This window comes from Equus caballus, chromosome 24 (genome assembly GCF_041296265.1).
Source record: "Equus caballus isolate H_3958 breed thoroughbred chromosome 24, TB-T2T, whole genome shotgun sequence".
Lineage (NCBI taxonomy): Eukaryota > Metazoa > Chordata > Mammalia > Perissodactyla > Equidae > Equus > Equus caballus.
This window is the reverse complement of record NC_091707.1, coordinates 48,345,640-48,371,304: the sequence shown is the minus strand read 5'-3', so window position 1 is coordinate 48,371,304 and position 25,665 is coordinate 48,345,640. Positions and strand designations below refer to the sequence as shown.

The 25,665-nt window shown below is 57.3% G+C and overlaps 1 protein-coding gene across 3 annotated transcripts in view; it reads right to left on the bottom strand.

Annotated features, from left to right (window-relative positions):
• RIN3 (Ras and Rab interactor 3) overlaps window positions 1-18,677 on the bottom strand; it is a 123,318-nt gene extending 104,641 nt beyond the window's left edge. Inside the window, exon 1 of one of the 3 annotated variants that reach the window (XM_070249778.1) lies at window positions 18,376-18,677. In XM_070249778.1, coding sequence (XP_070105879.1) covers window positions 18,376-18,425 — 50 coding nt within the window. In that variant the 5' untranslated portion in view covers window positions 18,426-18,677. Of the gene's footprint in view, window positions 1-17,582; window positions 18,197-18,375 lie in introns of those variants that run through there. The other 2 variants (XM_070249779.1, XM_023628298.2) reach the window with 2 other exon arrangements.
• Between the last annotated feature and the right edge of the window lie 6,988 nt (window positions 18,678-25,665).

Here is a 25,665-nt window from a genome sequence, read left to right as displayed (position 1 = left end):
GATAAAAAGGAAAACTACAGGCAGTTCAAGCATTATTACCATCAGCCGGCACCCTCTTGGGAAACTTCTTCAGGGAAGGCCGTTCCGCTCCTGGTCATCTGTTCCAGTGTTTAGGGCCCCTCCTCTCCGGGGCCGCCCCACAGCCGGCTGCAGGTCAAGACCCCTCCTCAGGGCTGGCTCTTGCACACGGCCCCCCGCCCTGCCCTCCTGGGCTTGTCCCTGCACAGCTCCCAGAGTCCTTGCCCACCTTCCTTCTGCTGCCTTCTCCTCCCCGGGGAGGGACCCGGCCGGGAAAACAGGAGCAAGGAGGCTTGGGACTCAGAGAGCTCTGGGGAGGCACGACCTTTGTCCCTGCCGGCCCCTCTCGCTCCAGGAGCAGCCACAACTCGTGGTGGCCCATTTGCCCCACTGCGACCCTGGCCTCTGGCCCTCCCTGCTGCTTACTCAGCGGTTCTCCCGTCTTCTGGGGCTGAGGCGGGGAAGAGGGAAGGAGACCACAGCGCTCCCCTCCTCCACCTGCCGCTGGGGCTGAGGAGGGGGAGGCGGGCAAGCGTGGGGAGCAGCAGCCTCATGGCAGACAGGACTCCTCCCCAAAGGGGAGACAAGGGGCCTCCTTGCTGTCCCTCAGGCCCGCCTGCTGGATCTCAGTGGGGATTTCTCTCTTCTCTCTTATCCGGAGCTTAACAGTGGCGCAATAAATGGTCGCTGTGGCCATTATAAATCCTGGACAGCTCCGAGTGGTGCAGAACGTGCTTTGCCTTAGAAAGGGAGCGAGGTCTATTCTAGCGTCTGCTACAGGCTTGCTGTGTGTCCTTGGGTAACCCTCCCTCCCTCTCTGGGCCTCCGTGCTCTCAGCAGTAAAGGAGTGAAAAGTACTCAGGGGTTGCTGGGAGGCTGAAACATGACCACAGGGTGTGAACCCCTCTTTCTCAGATGGAGGTGGGGTCAGGCACAGAGCTGGCCCAGGGCTCAGGGGAATGCAAGGCTGATTCCCGACAGCCCCCCACCCCCCACCCTGCGGCACTGCCAGCGCCTCGAGGACACAGGCTGCTGACACCAGGCCCCGACCTGCACCTTGCAGGAAACTACTGCAGCGTCACCATCGCTCCGCCCCTGGTGACACTGAGTCATGCTGCAGCCCCCCTAACAGTTGTGGTGACCACATTTCCTCCGGTGGGGGAGGAGCGCGCCATGTGCACAAACACCCTGGCCGCCTGGTCCTGAGGCTTCTGGGCAGTTGCCACCTCCCGGGCCCAGGCCCACCTCGCAGAACAACGGACACCCTCCCCACCACCTGAAGTCCCTCCCTTAGGGCTGTATCCCTTTTAGGATTTGTTCCCTGGTCCCTTCCGTGCCCCCCCCCCCCGCCCCATTAGACTTCACGGTGGGCCCCATCCCGCAGGCCTCAGCGTGAGGGAAGTCATGGTGGTGAGTCTCTAAGAGCACGAGGCTGGAGGAAGCCAAGGACACTGGCTCATTCGCTTTGGGGGCTGTTGGAAGGCACTGGGGTGGGGAGAGAGTAAGGAGCTGTAAGGAGCATCCCAAAGCACGAGAGGCCCACTCCCTCCCACGCGGGTTAAAATGTCTCCCAGCGACTCCAGGGACAAGGACAACCTTCTGCCCCTCCTGGGTTCTTTGCCTGGTCCATCCATATAGGGCTGACTCAGGCAGGGGTCACCCCCAAGGAGGTCACCCCTTCAGAGGGACACAGAGATTCCAGCAGCATCGTCCCCATGACCCAGGCACATCTGGACCAGGGGAGGCAGCAGGGCCCCCGGAGCCCGGGGATGCAACACAGGGATGTGGCGAGTTCAGGGGCTGTGGACAGAGGATCTGGACCAGCACAAGCCTGGCTTCTGGTCCTGGCTCTGCCGCTGATTGCCGAGAGCTTTAATCGGGTCACTTGCTATGCCTGTTTCCTCACCTATAAACGGGGCACTATAACCCCGGCCTCACATGGCTGTGACAATTAACTGAGAAAAAGCTCTTAGCAAAGGGGCCTGAAGTAAACCTTCGAGACATAAGCGCTGTGATTACTGCTGTCCAATCTCTGAGCGCTCAGAATCTCAGCTTTCTATTTGCCTTGATGGATATGTTGCTCCTGACAAAGATTCTTCTGTTAGAATCACGGAACATGAAATATTAGCCGTGACCGCTCCCCTTCTTGGAAACCATCCTTTCCAAGCCTTGAAGTTCACTGGAGCGCAGCAAGAACAGAGCCCGGAGCCCGGAGCCCAGAGGGATGGGGCACGTCCCGTGGACTCATGCATTTTAAAGAGAGACCATACGGAGGACAGATGGGCACTTCTTACCCCGGAGGCATAACCTGCTGATGGTTGAAGTGCAGACAGTGCATGGGAGAGATCTGGGGCCAGTTTATCTACACGGCGTGGACACAGCCCATTCTCATCGTGTGCGGCTGTCCAATCTGTAAACTCTCCCCGAATGCTGAGCTAGTGAACACGGTCCCACAGCTTCCAGGGGAAACGCAGGGGCTGCTGTGAGCCCCTGGTCACAGCATTGTTTGCCAGCTGATCAATACATAACCTTGTCTTGTGTGTGTTTCTGTTTAAAGACACTTTATTTAATACATATTCTTGATTCATTAATATCGAACTCCCGGCCAACAGCGCCGTAGCTCAGGCCTGGACGAAGCCCGTCTAGCACACAGGTTTTCCCCGTAGGGCCCACCCCAGCCTTCTCGCGCTGAGGAGCACTGCACAGCCCTTCAGTACGATGACTGGGGGCATTTTAAACCGTGAAATCATCAACAAAAAGCAAAAAAACGTGGCAATAACTAGACGCTGACAAGGACACTTGGTTGGAGTGTGAGCTGGAACAAGAAGGCAGAGCGTGGCCTTGTGCAGACTCAGGCGGGACATGCACATCCCAGAGTCAGTCTTCATCGCTCTGCACGTGTCTGCAAAGGACCTCGAGAGCAGCCCGAATACTGATTTGGGGTGACAAACAGATTTTAGCGAGTAGCGAATTTGCGAATATGGAGTCTGTGAAGAATGAAGATCAACTGTGAATGTCCCTTTGTTGGGCTGGCCCTGGTGAACCCTGGCCTCAGAGCTGGCTCTCCACGAGACCCTGGGAGGGGCTGTGGCATTTGAACCATGACCTGCCCCACCTCCTGCCGTGGAGCCCAGGCCAGGCACCAGCTCACACTGAGCAACGGGCAGCCGCTGAGGCTGCTGGGCTGTCCCCTCGGTCAGTTCCTGTCAGTGGCAGAGAACATATTTGGGAGGAAAAAGGGAGGACGATATTAGTGGCAGCTCCCGGGGAGCCTCTGCCAGCCCCAAAGTCTGAGGAGGCCCAAGAGCCACTCACCTGGGCCTGCCCCACCGTGTCATGAGCAGGTCACACAGTTGGCAGTCTTTATGAAGAGCCTACTGTGTGGGCGGTGCCATGCCATCCCCTGCTTCACACAGAGCCTGGCACACAGTGGGGCTCTGTACCTCCATGCTGTGCGAATGGAGAAGCAATGATCAGAGAGGGCAAGGAGCCAGCTCAAGGTCTCACAGCAAGTGAGGGCAGACCTGAGATGGGGCCCAGAGGAGGATGCCGTCCACAGCCCCACAGGGCTGCAAGAGGCACCACAAACTGGCTCGCTGCCGAAGGGAGAGTGGAGCCGACGAGAAGGTGTGGAGCTGGGACCCTCCGGAGGCCCATGGACCATGATTCATTTTCCTTGAACACCTACTATGTGTCAGACCCTGTTCAAGCTCCTTACGTGTATTAGCTCCTGTAACACAAGAGCTCTACGAATTAGGAATGCCAGCAACCCATTTTACAGATGAAGAAACTGAGGCAGGCAGTATAACGTGAATCCTGACAGCTTGCTCCAGGGCCCACACCCCTAACCATTATGCTACGCTGTTCCACCTCTGAACACACACAGGTCCAGAGAGCCACGTGGAGCCACAGCAGCCATCCTCCCCTGGGAGGCAGAGGCAGGAAAGGTGGCCTCCTTACCACCACAGTGCAGGCCAACCCACCACCAGGTTCCTTCCACACGACCTCCCAGGTCCACGCCAGTGGGCCCACCTCTCCCCACTCCCGCTGCCGAGACCCCAGTCCAGCCTGCCTTGCTGCCCGCCCAGGCCCTGCAGGAGCCTCCTTCCGGCCTCCCCACGTGCTGCCCCCCAACCCCCACCCCAGGCCCCTCTACACACAGCGCCGCAGCCTACCCGTGTGTTCCCCACGCAAAAACCTGGCCCAACACGCCAAGTTTGCCAGGTTTTATTTGTATTCGCCCCAAACTGGAAACAACCCCAAAGGCGCGCAGGTGGTGCAGGATCCGTCCGGGCAAGGAAACAGTGTCAGTGACAAAAAGGAAGGGCCCCCGAGCCGCAGCGAGGACCCACCTCCACGGCCCTTGGCCACGTGGAAGGGGCCAGACCCCAGGAGGGGCTCAGACGAAGTCCTTGAAAAGGAAAAACTCGGGGGAGAAGAAACGAGTGACGCCAGGGCTGGGGGAAGGGAGGGGACTCTGGAGGCACAATCTGTTCTCCATCCTATTTTGGTGGCCGTTGCACAACTGTCTCCATCGCCAAAACGTGGAGAAACATACACTAAAAAGGGTGAATTTTACTCTATGTCAATTTTAGCTTGTTGTGGGTTGAACTGTGTCCCCCAAAAAGAGATGCTGAAGTCCTAACCCCCCAGACCTCAGAATGCGACCTTATTTGGGAATAGGGTCGTTGCAGATGTGACGAGTTCAGATGAGGTCACGCTGGAGCAGGGTGGGCCCTAATCCAACGACCGACCGGTGTCCTCATGAGAGAGAAGGAACAGAGACGACACACAGGAGAAGACGGCCATGTGACCACGGGGGCAGAGACTGGAGCGAGGCGGCTCCAAGCCTGGGGACCCCAGGGATTGCCAAGGGCCACCAGAGGCCGGAGGAGGCAGGGAAAGATCCCACCCGGAGTCAGGGCGTGCGGCCCCGCGCCACCTTCATCTTGGACTGCCGGCTTCCAGGACTGGAGAGAATGGCCATCTGCAGTTTAAGCCCCAGCTTGTGCTGCTTTGTCACAGCCGCCCCAGGAAACCCACAGAGCTGAGCTAGGAACGGGGACCAACGGTCTCAATCCCCGAGGCCTTCAGGACACAGCCTGGGGGCCTCTGCTGTCGGGGCTCCTCCTGCATGTCCCCACTCCGTCCCCGCGGAGGGCCAACGTCAGGACACAGCCTGCAGCACCCCTAGCATGGCCTCAGTGGTCCGCCCCACACCCATATTTACCTGGGAAATGCCCAGACATCGCCGAGCTTGCCCTCCCCTGGGAAGCTCTCCCAGATGCACCCTGGTCTCAGCAGACAGCCCTCGGCCAGCCGGGGACCCCAGCACTGCCTGTTCCCACAAGACCGAGGGTCCCTGGGACAAGGACGGGTCATCACTGGACCGGCACCGTGCAGGCGGGAGAGGGGCTCCAGGACCCTGTGCTGGGTGGGAGTCAAAGGGCTCCATGCCCAGCTCGGTCCTGACCCTGCAGAGGTGGCCAGGGGAGTCTCTGGCTGCTCCAGTCACAGTCTCTGCTCTTAGCGCACCGCCCCCCCCCCCCAAGAGCCGACCTCGGCTTGTCCAGCCCCCCCCACCCTCCGGCTCAGACTTTCACAGCCCACAGCCCCCTCCACAAGCTGCAGGCCTCACTCGGCCCCTTCCCGTCCCCTGGAGGCTTCTACCCTGGTCAATCCGGCGTCATCTCTCCACTTGGCATTCACCCGCCATACATTCATTTGACAAACGTCTTCCAGCCCGGTGCTAGATACCCCTCCCAGAGCTCACAGCTCCCACCCAGCACGAGTGTTCTCTGAGGGGGGCACCCTGTGCCCAGGACAGTGCTGATCTGGCAATGAGACCCCACGAGGGTCACAGTCTTTGTGCCCAGGAGTTCACAGTCTAGCGGGGCCACAGACAGAGAAGACGCTGTGACAGGCATGAGGAGCATGGCTCCGAGGGCGCCAACAGATCTTCTGCTGGCCGGGATCCCTGACAGTCTGTGTGCCTTTGTGTAAATAAGAAAAAGGTGCTCGTTGCTTCCCATGGATGCAGGTACTGCCCTACCCCACCCCCACCCACCTGATATCTCACACAGTTTGGCAAGAGAATGAAGTTTCAGCCCCCACTTGTTTCTCTCTCCGCCAGGTGCCTTTGTGCAGTGAACAACCTGCACAACTGTGTGCACCAGCGCAGGGAGGTTGACAGCCTGGAAGGCTTTTTGCAGGAGGTGGAGGTGGGGCCTGTGTGCTTAGTCTCAGAGGCAGGAAAGAGCTGAGCACTTTCCAAAGGCTGGAGGGAGAGGCCGCCAGGGAAGCTGATGTGCCTATGCCCCCACCTCCAGGGCCTCACGCAAAGGAGCAGTGAGGTGCACGAACAGGGCCTTGGAAAGAGCCTGGCTCCAGCTGTGAGACCTCAGGGCAACCACTTCCCCTCTCTGAGTCACAGACTCGTCTGTGAGCAGGGGCTGCATCAGGGGGTCTCCAGAGCAATCCTGAGCCCTGCTGATGCTGGAGCCAGGGGTGGGGGCGGCTTCGGCCTGTGGCAGGAAGACCCCTGGCTGTCTTTCTAGGCACTTCAAGGGGCACTTGCCCAGCCTTTCAAGACGGCCCACCTCGCTCCATCCCAGGCCAGACACGGGGCCTCTCAGACGGAGTCCCGAGGGCCCCGATCCCAGGCGGAGACCCTGGGCTGTGGGAGGGCAGCTCAGAGCAGGCTGGGACAGGCTTCAGAGGAGCCTGCGCCATCCTGGGAAAGGGGAAGTCCAGCCGCGGCCATTTCAGGACAAACCTTCCAAAGGCCGGGCAGAGAGGGGAGGGGACTGCTCAAGACGCCCCGTGGCCAGTGGTCAGCACAAACCCAGCCTGGCCCCCGGCAAGCGCTCGGCAGAGAGATGAATGAATGCACGGTGGCAGCCAACCAGGACACGGGCACTGTTGAGACTGGGCCCTGGCCTTGCCAGTGCTGTCATGGTGGGGACCCAACCTCAGGGGCTGCACAGGGAGGGTCAACCCAGGAGAGCTCTCCACCAAAGCACAGGTGGGGAGACAGGCTGAGGGAAGAGACAGGGCTGCCTGTCAAAGCACAGAATTTGGGAGTTGGAACTCAAACCAGAATAACTAGTCTGAAGCTTCTGTTGAAATCTAAAACTCACAAACACCCAATATGAAAAAAATGTTTGCAATCTAGTCCTTGAAATAAGAACCTTGGTCAGCACAAAACCACATCTCCTCGCTCCTCCTCTGCCTCCTTCTCATCTCCAAGAGGACATCAAGACTTGGTGTGGCCCTGCAAAGCAGCTTTAGTCTTTCTGGCATATAATCTGGTGCTATGTGACAAGACATAAAACTCTTTTGTGTTAATTAGGATTAAGTTTGTCTGTAAGTAACAGAAAATCTAAAATAACAGTGATTTAAATAAGGTAGATATGTATTTCTCTCTCATATAAAAGTCTGGGTGAGTAATCCAGGGCTGGAATGATTCAGCAACATGTCTGGGACCCTTACTATATTATTGCTCCACCTTGCATAGCTTCCATTCTCAAGTTCACCTCAGAGTCCAAAATGGCTGCTTCAATTCCAGCCATCACATCTGCACTCCAGACAACAGGAAACAGGAAAGGAGAGAAAGGCATGCCCCTTCTCTTTAAGGACCTCTCCAAGCAAATTGCATTCTCCACTTATATTTCACCATCCTGAACTTCATCACAAGGCCACAGCTATTGCAAGGAAATTGGGAAATGTTCAACTAAAATTTATGCCCAACTAAAATTCAGGGGCCAACCAACAGGCTCTACTTCACCCTTGAACTCAAATACTCCAGGATGGCGGTAGAGCACAAGGAAATGGTCCCTAAACCCTAGACCCACATAAGTTTTCAGGAGCTTCATTTAAAACAGAGGAGACTCAAGATGAGGCTGACACACGTCTATGCCAACTCCAACCATTAGAACGATCATAACATGACGAGGCGACCAAAGACGGTAGTAGGTGACCTATGTCCACAGCATGGCGTGTAGAAATGCGTACAGGAAATAACACTCGATGAAAAAAGAGGAACACAGACTAACATATACACTCAGATCAAAACCGTGCACACGAAGATGGAAATTAAGTAAATATGCGTTGGGACCGGGTGCAGCCTCCAAGAGTTGAAGTGCTCCACGCTTTAAATTTCACTATTTTTTTGTGTCTGTATGCGAACTTTTTTAGGTATATAATAAATTTTTTCTTGAAAATCAACAGCACATACACACACAGCACACACACTCCCATATACATTCAGGTAACAGCTCCCAATGGTCTCACGACCCAAACAGCTCAGAAGATACTCTTCCTGCAAGCACGACCGCAGCCCCGCGAGGCAGGGGTCGTCGCTGCCCTTGGCAGAGAAGGACGAGGGTGTCCTGGCAGCACAGGCACAGTGGCTCACCCAGGCTGCCCAGCCACTAAAGCAGCCCTGCAGGCTTCACCACCACGGTAAAATCCCACTCTTCCAGCCGTAGCCGAGCGGGCCCCACCTCCCTTTCCAGCCCATCGCACACAGAGCCCTTCCTCCCCGTCCCTGCCCCAGGCTCTTCAGGGCTCCCACACAGCTCTTCTCCCTCCGGGATCCCCTTCTCTGCATACGCCTGAGTTCAGCTGTTACAATTCTACTCATCCTTCAAGACTCCATCCAGACGCCACCTCTGCCAGGGAGTCCTTTCGGCTCACCACAGCCTAGCGTAATACCGTCCCGGCACCTTTTTATATAGCGCCCTGTACTGCAATTATGTGCATATTTCTCTTATTTTCCCTAGTAGATAAACTGAAAACTGCTAGGTGTTCAATGAATGTCTGGTAAATGGATGGATGGATGGGTGCATGGATAGATGGATAGGTGGATGGGTGGATGGGTGGGTGGATGGAGAGAGGGAGGGATGGATAGATGGATAAGTGGATGGATGGATGGATGGATGGATGGATAGATGGATGGATGGATGGATAGATGGATAGGCGGATGGGTGGATGGATAGATGGATGGGTGGGTGGATGGATGGGTGGATGGAGAGAGGGATGGGTGGATGGAGAGAGGGATGGGTGGATGGAGAGAGGGAGGGATGGATAGATGGTTAAGCGGATGGATGGATGGATGGGTGGATGGAGGGAGGGACAGATGGATAGGCGTATGGATGGATGGATGGGTGGGTGGATGGAGAGAGGGAGGGATGGATAGATGGATAAGTGGATGGATGGATGGATGGATGGATAGATGGATGGATGGATGGATGGATGGATGGATGGATAGATGGATAGGCGGATGGGTGGATGGATAGATGGATGGGTGGGTGGATGGATGGGTGGATGGAGAGAGGGATGGGTGGATGGAGAGAGGGAGGGATGGATAGATGGTTAAGCGGATGGATGGATGGATGGGTGGATGGAGGGAGGGACAGATGGATAGGCGTATGGATGGATGGATGGGTGGGTGGATGGAGGGAGGAATAGGTGGATGGATGGATGGATGGATGAGCAAGACATTTATTGAGAAAAGAATCCTTGAACACATTTTAGATGGATGCTCTGTCAAAAATGTCAAGAACAGAAAGAAGCAAGCACAGGAAATGCTGTCACCAAGTGCCATCAGCAGAGAGCTAAGTCCTTGCTTTGAAATGCAATGTCCCTAGAGAAGTTTACAGTACCAGTCCCTGGCGCTGGTGAGATTAAGGGAGCTGGGGACAGGGAGGCTAGGGAGACAGGTCCTGGTGAATTCCTTCCTGACAGCTTGCTCCTTTAGCCAGAGATCGCCAGACTCCGAATTTCAGGGGCAAAGCCCTTTATTTCCTTGGCCCCTTGGAGGTGGGTGAAGAAGCACACTTATGGTCCCTGGGAGACCTGTGCCGGAGGGGAAGCCTGCCCTGCTACTGAGTGGTCCCCTCTCCATCCCTCTCTCTCCTCTTTCTGTCTTCAGAAAACAGGCTCCTCTGTCAGCGCTGACAGCTCGTATTGAGCGTCAGTCAAGGAGCTGGGGTGGCGGGTGGCATGGGAAGTCCCATCTCTTGACTAGGGAATAAAAAGTTCTCGGCTTTGATAAGATCCCAGAGTCGGTGATGAAATGGGGCCCCTTCATGGGGGGCAGAGTCCTGCAAGAGAGCCCGCGAGAGCTGCTCCTCACCGACAGGCTCAGGGGTCCCCGCCCTGGCCTCCCTCTCCTGGAATCCTTACCCACCCTGGGCTCCAGGCTCGTGGGTGGAGCCAGGTTCTGGGGGAACTCACTCCGTCAGCTCCCAGGAGGGAGCGTGGGGGGGCCCTGCCCCTGGGCTGGCGCTGTTACCCCATAGGATGTGGCCTGAGCGTGCGCCACGGCTGCTGCTCTTGCACACACGCGCAACAGGCCTTGACCACAACCGCTTGCCAGGCTGTTGCTTCTAAATGAGAACTGACATTTCGTAGCAGGCTGGTTCGTTCTTGCAAACCTGTGCACCCTCAGAATTATGGGCAAGATGGGGTTCTGCTGCCCCTTTCGAAGCTCCTGACACCAGAGGTGTTTTAGCCACTGGGGCAGCCTCCTCCGGGCCAGCCTCCTCCGGGGCCCCACCCCGTGGAGGGAGCCGCACAGGGCCCTCACTGGCAGGTGGAAAGGGCCAGAGGTGGCGGCCATGATGGCAGCTGCCAGATTCTTCTATCAAAGGCCCGAGGCTGACAGCCACAGGGGCATGGAGTCAGTAAGGGCCTCCCCGCCACCCTGTGGACACCCAGGCCGAGGGAAGGGACGGGTTTCAGTAAACAATACTGCGTGTGTGTGTGTGTGTTGGGGGGTGATGGAGAAGGCACAGTGCGTCATCCACTGCCTGCACCTGCACAGGGACGGCCCACCTCAGGGCAGCACTGGGCATGCTGTAGGGAGGCCCCGGCCTGCCTGCAGGAACTCCTCCCCTCAGCTTGGGTGTGCCCCTGACCACTCCCTTGCTGGGCCTTCCCTCACACCTTGTCCCTCTTAAACCCCGAAAGGGCAGCCTGCCCAGCCGGGACCCCAGTGGCACGAGGCTGCCCGCCGTCTCCGGTGATCCCCACAGCTCCCACCCAATGGCCAGGGCAGGCGCCACCTCACGGGTCCAGCCACACCCAGAGAGGCCGCTCCAACGTAACCGTCCCACCTCGCCGGCCCGGCAGCAGGTTCCACCAGGAAGCCGGGGGCCCTTCCCCAAGGCGGGCTCCCAAAATCGGCGCATTTTTTTTTAAACCAGATTTTCAAAAACAAACCCACAGCAGTGAAAAAACATTTGCTTCCAGGCAGTCGGTCAGGGTGATGACCCAGAAGTCTCTTTCCCGGGTCTGTTTCTTACGACAGGGGATGTGCCTGTTCTAAACTGTTCCACAGGCTGCCCTTCCAGCCACCGGGAGGAAGAAAGGCCTCATCTCTGACTCACACTTTGATGCCCTGAGCTCCATGTTGCTCTAGAACACCAGCTTCTGGGGCCCGATGACCAGTAATTCAGGGAGTCTGAATGTCAGACCGAGCAGGGACCTCAGAGATCACTAAGTTCATTTCTCAGATGGGGAAACTGAGGCCCAGGGAGAGTAAGGGGCTTGCTTCCTCGAGCACAGTCCCAAATCACCAAGGCCCGGGACCTTAGAGAGAGCCTCAAGCCCAACTATGTCCCACCGCACGCAGGACCCCAAGCGTCTTCTGATCAGCAAAGGACGACGCAATTAGGTCGACTCCGACCGCCAGGCGTGGAGGGACGGGAGTGGGGCGAGAGGGGCACGAGCCGGTACATCCCTGGGGACCCGCTGAACCAGCCAGGGTCCCCCGGAACCTCTACACCTGGCTCACTCCATCTTTTCGGCTGAGGACGCAGGGTGTGTTTGAGATCCGGAGCTGGCTTTGCCTTCTCCCCGCTTCTCTCGCAGTGAAGCGAGGGGCGCACAACTGGGGAGGATCAAATGAAGAGAGGGGGCTGTGCAGGGTCCCTACGCAATTCCCTGGGTGGCCCAGCTACCCTCCTCGCTCCAGACTGGGGGAGGGGTGTGGTGGCCTCAGGGGGTCATCACCTGCTGCAGAAGGGGAGTTGGAGTCTTCACCTCCCAGTCTTGGGTGCCCCTCTGCGCCCCGCCCACCCCCCCAAAGTCTGGCCTGCCTTGCAAATAGTTCTAGAAGTTCAGGACACAAAACAGAATGCTGTGGGGCGGCTTTTAGAATCCCGCTCAGTATATCATCATCCTCAGCATTTAGTGAATGCCAATATGTGCAGGACAGAAAGATACGGAAAGAAAAGATCTGGTCCCTTTTATTTGGAAGTTTAGAATCTAAGTAGGAAGACACGATATTAAATGGGGTTTGGCTTCTCTAAAATTGCTAGGCAAACAAGTAGTCATGCAAAAAGTTTTCTGAGTATTCCAAAAGGAGAACTCTCTGTGAGCTGGTGTGGATGGAAGGCTTCCTGGAGGAGGTGGTGGCATCCCAGCCAGAAGGATCTTCGTGGGTAACAGTGGGGAAGCTAAGGGCAGTTGTGCATGGAGGGGAGGTGAGAAAAGGTGAAGCTGCGCGTGGGCTTCATGCAGGACTGGAATAGGGGGTGCAGACAGGGAGCCCTCGAGGGTCTTTCAAATAAGAGATCGTGGTACCTAAGGGTGATTAGGGGGCTGTGGGGTCATGCTGCTTTCCCCACCCGGCCTGAGGGACCTCAACAGTGGCTGGAGCAGCTGTCTTCTGTCTCTATCAGCAAAAACCACACCACCAGAATGGGGCGGGGGTGATGGAGGGGAGAGCAAGAGTTTCAAAAAGTCACTGAAGCTGTGCTTTTCATCTTTAGCTCCAATCTTAAAGAAAACACCCGTGTTTTAGACACCCCTGGGGTGTAGGAAAAACGGCAGGTTCAGGGTAAGAGTTATAGGAACGGAAAGTTCTGGAGTTGACCCTCAGAGCAGCACGAGCCGTCTCGAAGCCGACTTGCCAAGAAGGAGATGACTCCCAGCCCCTCACGCCTTTCTGAAGGCGACTCTCTAACAGGAGCAGACAGCTGGGGACACACAGGAAGTCTGGGTCTTTTCTGGGTCACTTCCCCACGTTGGTGCTCTTTCTGGGCACACGGGTGCCCCAAACCCCTAGGGTACCTCGGGCCCTGAGGAGGGACTCCACTGTGGGCAGTCCACTTCACTCTCCTCCCTTTGCCGTCAGTACCCCCCGCCCCACCAGAACTTGCTGTCCCCAGTCCCTCGACCCCGTGACCTGATAATGGAGGGGGAGACCCCCTCTGGAGTCCCAGCAGTTTCCCCCTCCAGGCCCTTGCTCAGGCCCCTCCCCCTCCGAACCTGCCCTGCCCTCTTCATTGCTGCCTACCCCGGCTCTGCCCATCTGTCCCAACCTGGATGACACCACTCCTGGGAGGATCTCGTTGTGACAGCTGGAGTCTGTGAGGGGCTCGGAAGGATGTAGTCTGTGGTTGTGTCACGGTCCCTTCCTTCCCTCTGCTCAGCCGGTGGCTGGGAGGTGCCCAGGCCAGCTCGGACTCCTGTCTGGACAGTGGAGCTCCAGGGTGGCCTGAGAGGGCAGCGAGGGGCCCAGTGGTCCCCCCACACCTATTCCTGCTTGGTTTCCATTTTTGATGTTCCGATCGCCTGGATTAAAATGCAGGTGTCCTCGTGGCATTTTAGGCTGTTAACCTTGCTGCCTCTCTAAAGATCACTCAACAGGACGCAGGCCCAGGACAGAGCCTATCAAGTGGCAGGAGAGATGGGAGGAGGACCTCAGGAGGGCTGAGACCCCCATTCCAAGCAGACCCAGCCCTGCACTCCCACCTGCTCCCCTGGGGGGCACTGGGGCTTCTCAGGGCCCAGAAGTGTGGGTGAGCTGGTGGGGTAACCCTTTGCCAGAGTCTCCCTTAGGGTCTAGACGCGAGGGGGTCTCCCAGCCGAGTGCCAGCCAGGCTCACCTGGGAGCATGAGCCCCTCCTGAAAGCAAGGAAGCCCTGGTCGGCGGGCAGAGCTGGGACCCGGCATCCATCACCGGCCCCTCTCCAGGTGGGCCCCGCCCTGGAAGAGGCCTCCTCTGAGAGCCTGGAGTGGCTGAGAGCTCCTCTCCGGGGGTTCAGCAGGACCCCCACATCATGTCAGGCATGAGGCAGAAGGCCAGGCCTCTCAACCCGGGGCCTTGCCCAGGCAGCCCCTGGCTGCCCCCAGGCTCAGAAGAGCCCAGTTCGAGGCCCCGCTCCGCTCCGGCTCCAGGACCTTGAGTAAGGCACTTCCTCTTTCTGGGTCTCCGTTTCCTTGTTGTTAAGTTAGGGGATTGGATTAGGTTTGCAATTTTTCCAAGAGAGAAATCCTTTTTTAAAGAAAATCTTAAGCAGACCCTCAACTTATCAAACATGTGGACGTGTGGGCTCTGAGCAGCCCCCCAGTGATGCCTCCACACAGCTGGCCCCCTGGCCCCCCGGCAGTCACAGCTCCACCAGCATCAGCCGCTCTCCCTCCCGCCTCACCTCCAACGCCTCAGTGCCTCCGTCTCCACTGCCCACTCCAGCCCGGCCACCAGCCTCCCCTTTGACCACCAGCCTCTCCTTTGGCCACCGCAGGGGCCTCCCTGCAGAGTTCCCTGTTTCTGGTCTCCTGACGGTCTGTCCTTAACGCAGCCCCAATCCAAATCAGGTCACCCCTGTGCGACCCCGACACAGGGCCCCAGCCTCACTTGGAGCACCTGCCAAGCCTTTACCCCCACGTGATGGCCGCCTTCTGTCCTGTCTCCCACACTCCACTCCAGCCCCCCAGGCCTCACGGTTCCCAACACACCACCCACATCCCCCCCAGGGACTTGCCTCCCCTTCCCCATCTCCTTGGAGCAGCCTTCCCTGACCACCTGCTCCGGAACCTTCCCTCCGGGTTCCCCACAGCCCTGACCCTGACTTTCCACCTCTTCTCCTGGGAATGTCAGCTGCAAGTGGACAGGGACTGGGTGGAACGCCTCACCCAACACAGACACTGTTTGTCAAACGGGCCTGGAGTGAGTGGTGGAGCCCTGAACAGAGGGAGAAAAAGTGTCTGCCCCCAGGGTCCTGGGCAGCCTGTCTGCGTTTTCCCCAGCCCCTGTTTTCAATAAGGAGACAGAGCTTGCTTGCCAAGATCCTCATGCTCTATTCCAGGGGGCTGACACCCGAGTGACACCTCCTAGCTCCTGGGGGGTGAGGGTGGGAGAGGTCCCCTAGCTGTCCGGGCGTCTGTCTCCTGCAGTGAGCAGGAGGGGCCTGAGGAAGCAGGTGGAAAGATGAGCTCAGCAGAGGCCTGGGGACCCAGCCCTGGGTGGTCAGCGGGGTCTGGGGGTGGCGTGGGGGTGAGGCGTCAGAGATGACCACTCCTCCTCATCTTTGGGCACTGCCACACAGGTGGATGTGCAGCCCAGGGAACAAGGGGTGCAGGGGGTGCCCCTGAGAACTCCCTTCTTGTACTTGAGAGTCAAGAAGGACTGGGCTCCGGAGGGGGGAGCGATCTCAAACGGCAGAAGTCGGAGGGGGACAGACTGCAACCCGAGTTCAAGAATTCCTTTCTTAGGGATCTGCCTGTCAGAAGGGCTGCCCCTGTGGTGGTGAGCTCTCCATCGCTGGAGGTATGCAAGGAATGCTTCAGGAATGTTGTCAAAGGGATTCCTGTACCTGGGGCAAGGTTAAATGAGATACTGTCTAGGAACCCTTCCAACCCAAAAGGTCCTCCTAAATAAAGGGATGTTTTTAGCAACAAATCAATATTTACCCAACACTTAGGATGTCCCAGGTACTGTTCTAAGCAGGTCTGGGCTGGCGCGTTAACCCCTAAATACTAACTCATCCGATCCTCACAGCCACCCCTTGAAGCAGGTGTTCCTTTTACCCCCAATTTACAGATGAGGCACGGGCCAGCCTCTTGTCCTGGGTTAACAGCTGGCAGGCAGGGGGTTACACTCAACAAACAACAATAGTGATAATAATAACTAGGAAGAGTTTACCCCTTGGGCCAGTGTGCAAAACTTTTTATGCATTATCTCATTTAATCCTCCAAACAACTCTAAGGGGTAGCTACTATTATTTATCTTCATTTTATAGATAAGTAAACTGAGGCACAGAGAGGTTAAGTCACTGGCCCGGTGATGAACAAAGAAAGGCAAGAGGAAGTGGCTAAGGCCAGGTCATCTCTAGTGAAAAATGGGAAGTTGGCCAGGTCAGGACCCTGGCCCCTCACCCCCACCCCTCCCTGGTAAATTCCCCCTAGCTCTACCCTGCAATATTGGGGTGGTGGAGACGTGCCCCTGGGGAGGCCCCTTCCCCACAGAATTTCCAGTTCCTCCCACCGGACGGCAGTTGTCTTTCCAAAGGTCCCTTCCACGGGAAAGCTTCCAGGCAGAATTTCCGGGTGGGGGAGGCGGTGGGGGAGGAGGAGGAGGGAAGCATTCAGAGGAGCTGAAGGGCCCCTCCAGGCCACCTCTCCCTGCAGAGTGGGAGCCAGTCCCCTCCAGCTGCTTGCTCCCCAATCCCGGGCTGTGCAAGATCAACCCAACCCTCTTGTTTTACAGAGCGGAGAAGCGAGGCCTGGGAGCTGAGGTCACGGAGCTAGGCCAGACAGCAGCCGGGTGTCCAGCACAGAAGTAGGCCCGGGACTTTCAAACCCAAAAGTCAGCAATGGCTCCCCCGGGGGCGCCCATCAACCCTGGCACCCAGAAAGGTTCTAAGACGCTTTCCCAGGAATCCGCCTCCGAACGGGAGCCTCCTCAACACCCTGAAGCTTCTCGGGACTCCCGCTGGGCTGGGCGGGGATGGGGGGTGGGGGGACCTTCTCCGCGGTGCAGCGCAGCCTGGAGCAACGGCCAGAAGCCCGAGGTTGCCAGGCGGGGGTGGGGGACATGACACTAGACACGAGACCGCTCTCGAAAGCCAGTTCCCAAACCAGTTAGGTTCCACGCACTCCAAGCTGTGCCTTCTCCCAGGGGATCCCGCAAGCCACGCGCAGCCCGTGCGCCCTGGACCCTCCCCAAGCACCAGGCTTGGCAAAGGGCGGTCCGAAGGTCACCGTCTCCGGACCCGCCAGAGGGGCGGGGGAGGGGAGCCCCGTGGGTCCTCGGTCTAGGCGGGCTGGGCAGCCGTTGGGTCGCGGGTGGCTGAAGTTACTGGGATCCGTGTCCCCCACCCACGCCGGGCCGGGCGCCAGCGCCGGAGGACGCGCGCGGGGACGCAGGCGAAGCGGGGATGCGGGCGGCTGGCGGGGCCCGGAGCGCGCGCGATGGCATCTAAAGTTCAGGGGGACAGGAGCCCCTGGAGGGGGTCGCGTCCACACAGCCCCTCCGCCCCGGCTCTGACAGGCAGAGACGCCCTTCTTGCACCCGCCCGCCCGCCCGCCCGCTGTGCCGGCGGTTTTGCATGGAGAGACGTCTGGGCTTAAAAGTTTAACTAAGTCGCCGGGTCCTGCAGAGTCACCAGGGCCGCCCCCTTCCGCGCAGAACCGGGCTCAGGCCTTGGCCGTAGCCGGGGGTTCGGTCTCGCGGCCGGGGCTCCTCCGGGAGCTGCGAGCCCTCTCAGGCGCGGGGAGGCGGAGTGGGGCCCGGGGCACCGAGGGAGGAGGGCGCGCCCGCCCGGACTTACCCCGCGGGGTCCCCGCGCGCGGGCGCCCCGGCCAGTCGGATCATGCCTCCAGCAGCTCGGGAACGGCGATCGGAGGGGCTCAGGCGCCGGGCGGCGCGGGCCGCGGTGGCCTGGGCGCCCGCATGGCCCTGGCGCTGGCCCTCTGGAAGGGCCCGGGCGGGCGCCGCCGCCAGCCCCGCGCCGGGTGGGGAGCCGCTGCGCTCGGAGCGCCCGCTCCCTTCCACTTCCTGTATCGGGGCGCGCGGGCTTTCAGGAAGGGGCTGGCCTTGGTGGTCAAGGGGGTTTTGTCGAAAGCCTGGCGGCGGCGGCTCGTAGCCCGGAGCCCCCTGGGGCACACGGAAGCCGGCGGCCGCGCCCCCGGGGCCGGGCCTGGCGGCGGGCGGCGTCCGGCCGAGGCGCCGCTGCGGGCGCCCCACGGCGGGCTGCTGCCTCTGCGGGCTGGGGCGGCGGCGCGGGCGGCCCCGGAGACCCGCAGGGACGCCTGGAGGAACGTCTCCAACTCTGCCAAGAGTCGCGTGGGAAGGAGGGCGCTCCCCGCTGCTCCCGCCCCAGCCGCGGACCGGCAGGTGGGGAGACCTGAGCTCTGCGCCGGGCACGGCCTCCCGCCTGGAGGAACCTCAAAATTGCCCAAGGGCAGCCCCAGACCAGAGGCAGGGCGCCTCCTCCACGTCCCTGACAGGTGGCCACGCTGCCTCCTCTTGGATGCCTCCACTGACGATGAGCTCACGACCGCACAGGCAGACTGTCCATCCCCCAAGCCAGGCATCTTAATTCACCTATCCTGGGTACACACCTAGATGAGAGAAGAGGGAAAAAGCCAGTCAGCTCACACAAATACAACATCCACACCAGGAGGCCTCTCTTCTAAGTGCCTGGACACTCCAAAATGCCTCCTGAGCCGGTGTTGCCCTCAGGGCATTTCACAGTGACTGGGCAGGACTGGACTCCACGGGGTCACCTCAATCTAATGCAGGGTTTCTTGGCCTTGGCACTATCGACATTCGGGGGCAGGTAATGCTTTGCTGTGGGGGGCTGTCCCGCATATTGTAGGATGGTTAGTAGCACCCTGGGCCTCACCCACTAGACACCAGGGGCATCACCCTCTCCTGTAACAACACAAATGTCTCCTGCCTTTGCCAAATGTCCCTAGTTGAGACCCGCTGGTCTAAGACTGCATTTTGTAGATAAGAAAACTGAGACTGAAAGGGAGGAGGTGACGCCAGAGGCCGCACGGCAAGTGGAGGTGCAGACGGGGCTGAGGCTGGGGCTCTGGTAAGAGCATCACGAGGCCTCTTTGCCCTCCACACCTCTGCCCTTCGGCTCCCCCCTCACAGCCTCCTCCCTTCTTCCCTGGCATTCACGCCAGATCAGCCTGGCAGACAGAGAGGAAAGAGCCCACATCCATAAACACGTGGAAAGTGCAGCCTCCTGGTGGGGAAGTAACTGGTGCAGCTGCTGTGGGAAACAGCCTGGGAGTTCCTCCAAAGGTGAACCAGCACTGCCCTGTGACCCAGCCGTTCCACCCCTAGGTGTGGACCCAAGAGAAGTGAACACGTGTTCACACAAAAACTCATACTCGAATGATCACAGCAGCTTTATTCATAATGGCCAGAAAGTGGAAACAAGCCAAATGTCCATCAACTGATGAATGGGTAAACAAAATGTGGTATGTCCATACAACGGAACAGTATTAGGCCATAAAAAGGAATGAAGTACTGAGTCATGCTACAACATGGACGAACCCGGAAAACATTATGCTAATGAAAGAAGCCAGTCACAAAAGGACCACATACTGTAGGATTCCATTTCTATGAACTGTCCAGAAGAGGGAAATCCGTAGAGACAGAAAGTAAATTGGTGGTTGCTCAAGGCTGGGGGGAGAGAGGAGAATGGGGAGTGACTGCTAGTGGCTACAGGGGATTTCTAGGGGGAGGCAAACAAAATGCTCCAACACTGTGGTTATGGTTGCACAACTTTGTGGCTATGCTAAAAGCCATTGAGTTATAGACTTTAAGTTGGGTGAACTGTATGGTATGTGAATTATATCTCAATTCAACTATTTTATTTTTAAAATATAGCCTCCGGGAGGCCACCCGGACTGCTCCAGCCACATCACTTCCTCCTCTGCCCAGATCCCTCCAGGCGCCCTCACTAGGTCATAACCATGCCCACTGACCCTTCCTCTCCCCCAGAGCAGGGGTCGTCTTCTCCACGTCTCCCTGGATGGGGCTGGAGCTCCCTGTCTGCAAACATCGGCTTTGAGGACAGACTTGTGTTCACGTGCAACCCCAAGGCCTCCAGGTGGGAATCTCAGGCCTGGTTCCTTCCTGGTGCCCAAGCTGGCTCATCTGTGAAAGTGGTGAGGACTGATGGAGAGGCAGCAGGCACTGGCTCCAGGGTACCATTATTAGTCCTTTGCTGTTGCTACAACAAGCCCATAGGCCACTCCCAGGCCTCCCTGGGCCCCAGAGACGAGGTCTATCTGACTATCACACCTCAAACAGTCCTTCAGACCCTCCTGAGCTGATCTCGACTGTGAGTAACCCCACTCTTCCATGTCCCCCGCCTTCAAATAAAGCTTCAGCTCCCTGGGCCACTGCTGAGAAACTCAGGACAAGGCCGTCAAAGCCGGAGCTCCATGGGACCCGCCCCAAGGCTCTCACGATGTCCCCATAGAGGCCTGCATAAGGCGTGCTGCTCACCTGCTCTGTGAAGATGGAATTCCTCCTGCGGGCACCAGATGAGGCCCCACCCTGACCGCGTTGCTAGTTGCTGACCGAAGAGATTGCCAACATTCCAGAAATCTGAGCAGCCTCTCTTCGCTGTGGCCTCTGCCAAGCTTGCCCTCAGCTCCCTTTCTAGGTCCCCTTTTCACTCCCAAGTCCTCGCACCCCCCACTCCTCCCCCAGGACGTGGATATCAGGACTCCTGCTGGGCAGGGAACATGCGCTGCTGTTCCAGCCTGCCAGCTCCCTCCCCTCCCCTCGCCTTTTTTTGTTAACAGTCCCCCAGCGCCTGGTATCCATTTGAGGAGCCACCTCTCCCCAGGTGGGCTCGAGTGGAGATGACAACCCCTACCCCCATGTTAGAGGGAACACGTGATTCTAGTCCGGCCAATCAGAGTCCTACTCTTCCCTGGCACAATGATTGGCTCATGGATGAGCACATGACCCCAGTTGGACCAATAATATCCCTCCCTGGGGCTTTTTGTTAGGAAACACCAGCAGCCTGCCCCCGCCCCCAGCTGGCCTTAAGCGGGGACCCCGTAAAGTTGGGGCAGCCCAACGGCCACCTGGGACACCGTGTGGTGAAACTGTACTCCAGGAGAAAGCCGGATGCAGGAAGCAGTGCGGAAAGAGACTATGTCCCAGTGACATCCTTTGAGGCCCAGATTCTGATTCGCTGAAACCCACCTGCACCACGAGACAGCTCAGTTACAAGACCCGATCCACTCCTTTTTATTTTCTCCTTTTTTGAAAACTCAAACACAATCTGAGTCGGGTTTCTCTTGTCGTCACCCATAGGCGCCAGCAATCCGCGATGGCAGCCCCTCCCTCCGTCTCCCATTCCTTGCTGGGTCTGGAGGAGGTCCCGCTGGGACAGGACTGTGGGAAGGGAGAGGCGAACCTTCAACTCAACGCCCCAAAACAGAAGAGGCTGGTTTGCATCTCTGCCCTCCCCACAGACAAGGCAGATCTACTCGGACCCGAGGGGGAGTGGGCGAAGGTCACCTGGGAGGTCAACTCCAATCCTCGCTGCAGTTTCTGGGGACTCTTAGGGAAGAAAAAAGTCCCACAGCACAGTCTGCCTTTTCAACCCCCCCAAACCTTGCTCTGGGGTGGATACGGGCCTTTGAGCAAACAAAGCATGCTCTTTGAACAGAAATGTCCCCAGATGTGCAGAGCAGCCGATGTGGGGGGGGGGGGGGGGGGGGCGGGAGAGCGTGGGGGGAGTGGCTCGCGTCATGCTGCCAGTGTTCAAATCCCCGCTGTGTATCCTTAGGCAAGCGGCTCAGCCTCTCTGTGCCTCGGTTTCCTCATCCGTGAGAGGGGATAATAACGGTGCTACCTCACAGGGTGGCCGCGAGGGTTAGCTGAGCTGATCTAGGTAAGGGCCTTAGAGCAGAGCCTGGCTTAGCGCTCCATAATATTAGCCATTGTGTGCCCTATGACTAAGGCCCTTTAATGCATCAGTCAACCTCACAGGCAACAAATGGCACTTCCGATAGGATCATTGGAGGAGAGTGTAATAGAGGTGTGGGTGGGGAAGGACAAGGGGGAGATGCCATAACCCTCCCGATCTGTCATCTTCCCCAGCCCACAGCTGGGGGGGCGGGGGGGGGATGGTTACCAGATGCAGAAGCCGAGAGTCCTGTCCTGGAGAAAGGCCCCAGGGGAGAGGAGCAGGGACCCTCAGTCCAGGACGCAGCCCGCTCACGTGACCCTGAGGGAGGCAGCCAGGAAAATAAAGACTCTGACTCCCCTCCTTTCTTCCCTCCAATGTCCTGCAGCCGGCCCCCCAGTCACCAAAGCCAGTTGGAAGCCAGAGGGTGGGGAGCCCCCTGGTCAGTCCCTGCGGCTATAGAGACGGCCGGGGGGAGGGCGGGAGGGCAGAGCTGTGGAATCGGACAAGCTGGGCTCTGCTCCGCCTCGGCCTCTGGCTGGGAACCTGGGGCAGACCAGCCAAGGTCCCACACTTGTGAGCGAAGCCATCTTGGACCCTCCAGACCAGCCCATCTCCTGGCTAAATGCCGTGCGGTCACCTCTGTCAATGTCACATGGCACAGGAAAGCCGCTAGACAAGCCCCGCCTGAATTCCTGACTTGTAAAATCGTGACATGGGATAAAGTGGTTGCTTTTTGAGATACTGGGTTTTGCAAAAACAGCTCATTCTGTGCCTTTTTCCATCTTCTTCTGACCCCCAACAAGCCCGCCACATCTCTACTCCCTGTTACTTTGGAGAAATCTTTAAAAACAGAGGAGGAACAAAGCTTTATTATTGCAAAATCCATCAGTATCCTTGGGGGTCAGCCAGGAGACAAATGTCCCCACTGCCTGGCCCGGGGCGGGGGTCGCCTGGGGACCAGGCTCTGTGAAGGTGGCAGCCTCTTCTCTGTTCTCACCAATAGCTGCCCAGCAGGAATGCAGGCCTGGGCATATAAGGCCTTACAGTTAAAAAAGAAATACTGGAAATCTGGATTTTTATAGGACAGTTTCTGATTGCTAAAACATCGTACTGGCTAGAGAAGTACTTCTGAGGACCGGGTCGCCCGATGCGGGCTGGCTTGGGGTCTGATCAGGGCCTCCTTACGTCCGTCCACTCCAGGACTCCATGTGGCAGGAAGGGGATCTGACACAGGTGTGGGGGTGCCTCATGGAACCCAGGGACTCCCCAGGTTCTGGAAGGGATGGGCCCTGATAGTCATGCTCTGGTCTCTCGCCGGGGACCATGCAAGCTGTCTTCAGCATCACTCTCTGGGATTCTGCCTCGTCCTCTTCTCTCTGCAGACCCCTATCTTTCCTCCCTCCTCTCTGCAGACACAGTGCCCCACAACCCCCAAGTTTTCATGTCTCGGTCACAGCTATGCAGAGACTGACCAGCAGCCTGCAGGCCCAATTCCTACTTCTCTGGAGGGACAGTCTGCTTGACCCGTCTTGGCTGTGCAGGGTAGGCAATCTCAGAGAGAAAGGGTGCTCATGAGCTGAGGAGACACCCCAAAAATCTTTTAAAGCAGGCCCCATCCTGGATTATAGGGGCGGCCTCTTGTCTGGTGTCCCGCTTCCCCTCGGCCAGCCGCACACATCAGTGTGGCAGAAACTGGACTCTGCTAAGATCCTTTTCAGGGAAGTCCTCTCCTGCCTGGACCACCAGCTGCGTCTGCTCGTCTCACTCCAGGGTCCGTCCCGGAGCCTGTCTGCTCCCAGCTGAAGCGCCCTCTTTCCCTGTACTTGTTACGTATTTCTGGACACCGTGCACAAGTTTCTCAGGCTTCAGTGAGCTGAGGGCAGGCTCCTGGGGAGCAGGAAATACATCTTCCTTTTTCATTTTTTCTCTCCCCTCCACCCATATCCAGTGGAGGGCCCTCCAAACAGCAGGCACATAATACGCTCTTGTTGGCTAAATGAAAATGACTTGTAACCAAGGAGAAAGGCCTCTCCATTTCTAGGTTCTGTGCCATTGTGAGGATTGTCCCTCCTTGGTGCTGCCAGAAGATGAGCTAATATCAGGATCAAGAATGCCCTTTGTCCAGAAAGTCTACAGCGTTATGACACGAGTGAGGCACTGAGAGGTCACAGAGGGCTTGTTCTTGAGGAGCTTTCACACCGGCGGGACGCGACATGCTATAGGACGATGCTCTTGGATTCAAATGACAGAAAACCCAGAGTGGACTGAGTACAAAGGAAATGGATCGTCCCACATAACTCGAAGCCTAGAGATCTTGGAGTGCATCAGTTATCTATTGCTGTGTAACAAATCACCCCCAAATTTAGTGCCTTAAAACAACACACATTTATTATCTCACAGTCTTAGTGAGTTGGGAGTCTTGGCACAATTTCAATGGCGGCCTCTGCTTCAGGGTCTCTCATGGGCTGCAGTGAAGTTGTGGGCTAGGGCTGGGGTCTCATCCAAAGCCCACTAGGGAAGGACGTCCTTCCAAACTCAAGCAGTTGTTGGCAGGATTCAGTTCCTTGGGCAGCCTCAGCTCCCTGCCAGCTGGTGGCTGGAGGCCTCTTCAATGCCGTGCCTTCTGGGAATCTCCAATATGGCACCTTGCTTCCTCAAAGCGTGCACGCTGACAAGGCAAGAGAGAGTCTGCTAGCAAGACAGAAGTCACAGTCTTATATAACCTACTCATGGAAGTGGGGTCCCATCTCCCTTGCCCTATTCTATTAGAAACAAGTCACGGGTCTTGCCTACACTGGAGGGGAGGGGACTAAACAAAGGTGGGAGGACCACGAGGCAGAGAACTTTGGGAACCATGTCAGAAGCTGCCTATTACAGGCAGCCCCGGGTGCCAGGCCATCAGGCACTCAACAATGCCATCCATCACTCAGGCTTGGTCCCTCCCTCTGCTCTCACCTCCTCAGTGTGGACTTCATCCTCAGGCTCGTTGTCCTGTGGTTCCAAGACGGCTTCTAATGGCAATTAGGATGGTGTTCTCTGGGTCCATCCGGTAGGAAAGGGGAAAGCCTCTGTCCTATGGATGTAATAGAAGTCTGTGTGGTGTGATTGGCCAACCCAGGTCACATGCCTGGCCCAGTCACCAGGAGAATGTCACGCACTGACTGGCTTAGGTGAATGAGGATCCACACTCAGTCCTGGGCTTGGAGGTGACCTTCCCCCAGAACGTGTTGGAGAGGGGCTTAAACCTGATCCAAATTAAGGTTCTGTTGGGAAGGAAGGAGAGAATGGATGTTGAGTAGATAACAACAGTGTCCACTATATCTGTATAGAAATGACCAGAAAAACAAGGCCATCCGTGAGGAAACGTTTAGGGTTGGTTGATATATTCATTATTTTGATTGTGGTGCTAGTTTCGTGGATATTTACATATATCAAGGTTTACCAAATTGTACACTTCAAACATGTAGAGTTATTGTGCCTGAATTATACTTCAAAACAAGGTGTTTTTAAAAGCATGTCATATCTCTGGTCATTATGTTATGAAAAGCTCAAAAAATTAGGCAAATATTCTTCCAGTCTTCAGAAACCATTGTCTGCTTCTGCAGAGAAGTCATTCGCGGCATCCATGAATGAGTACAGCCCTGACACGTCTTTATCGTTTCACTTTGGCTGTACCCACCAGTGTAAACAAAAGTGTGTTAATTTACAACATTCCTGTGGTTCGTCAGTTGCAACGATAGGTTGGTTACAGATACAAGAGTTTGGCAAAAGTCAGTGAAGGCATTCTGTGAGAATCAATCGGCTACGTGGGATTCATGGCAGAGTCTGGAATATTTTATTATTTAAGCAAACAAGGCTGTGAGTTATAACTATCATTCAAGTTGCTCTGACAACATGGTTCATAACGACTCGGCACCAGGGAGTCATTTTTCAGGATCATTTTCTCTGCTCCCTCCCT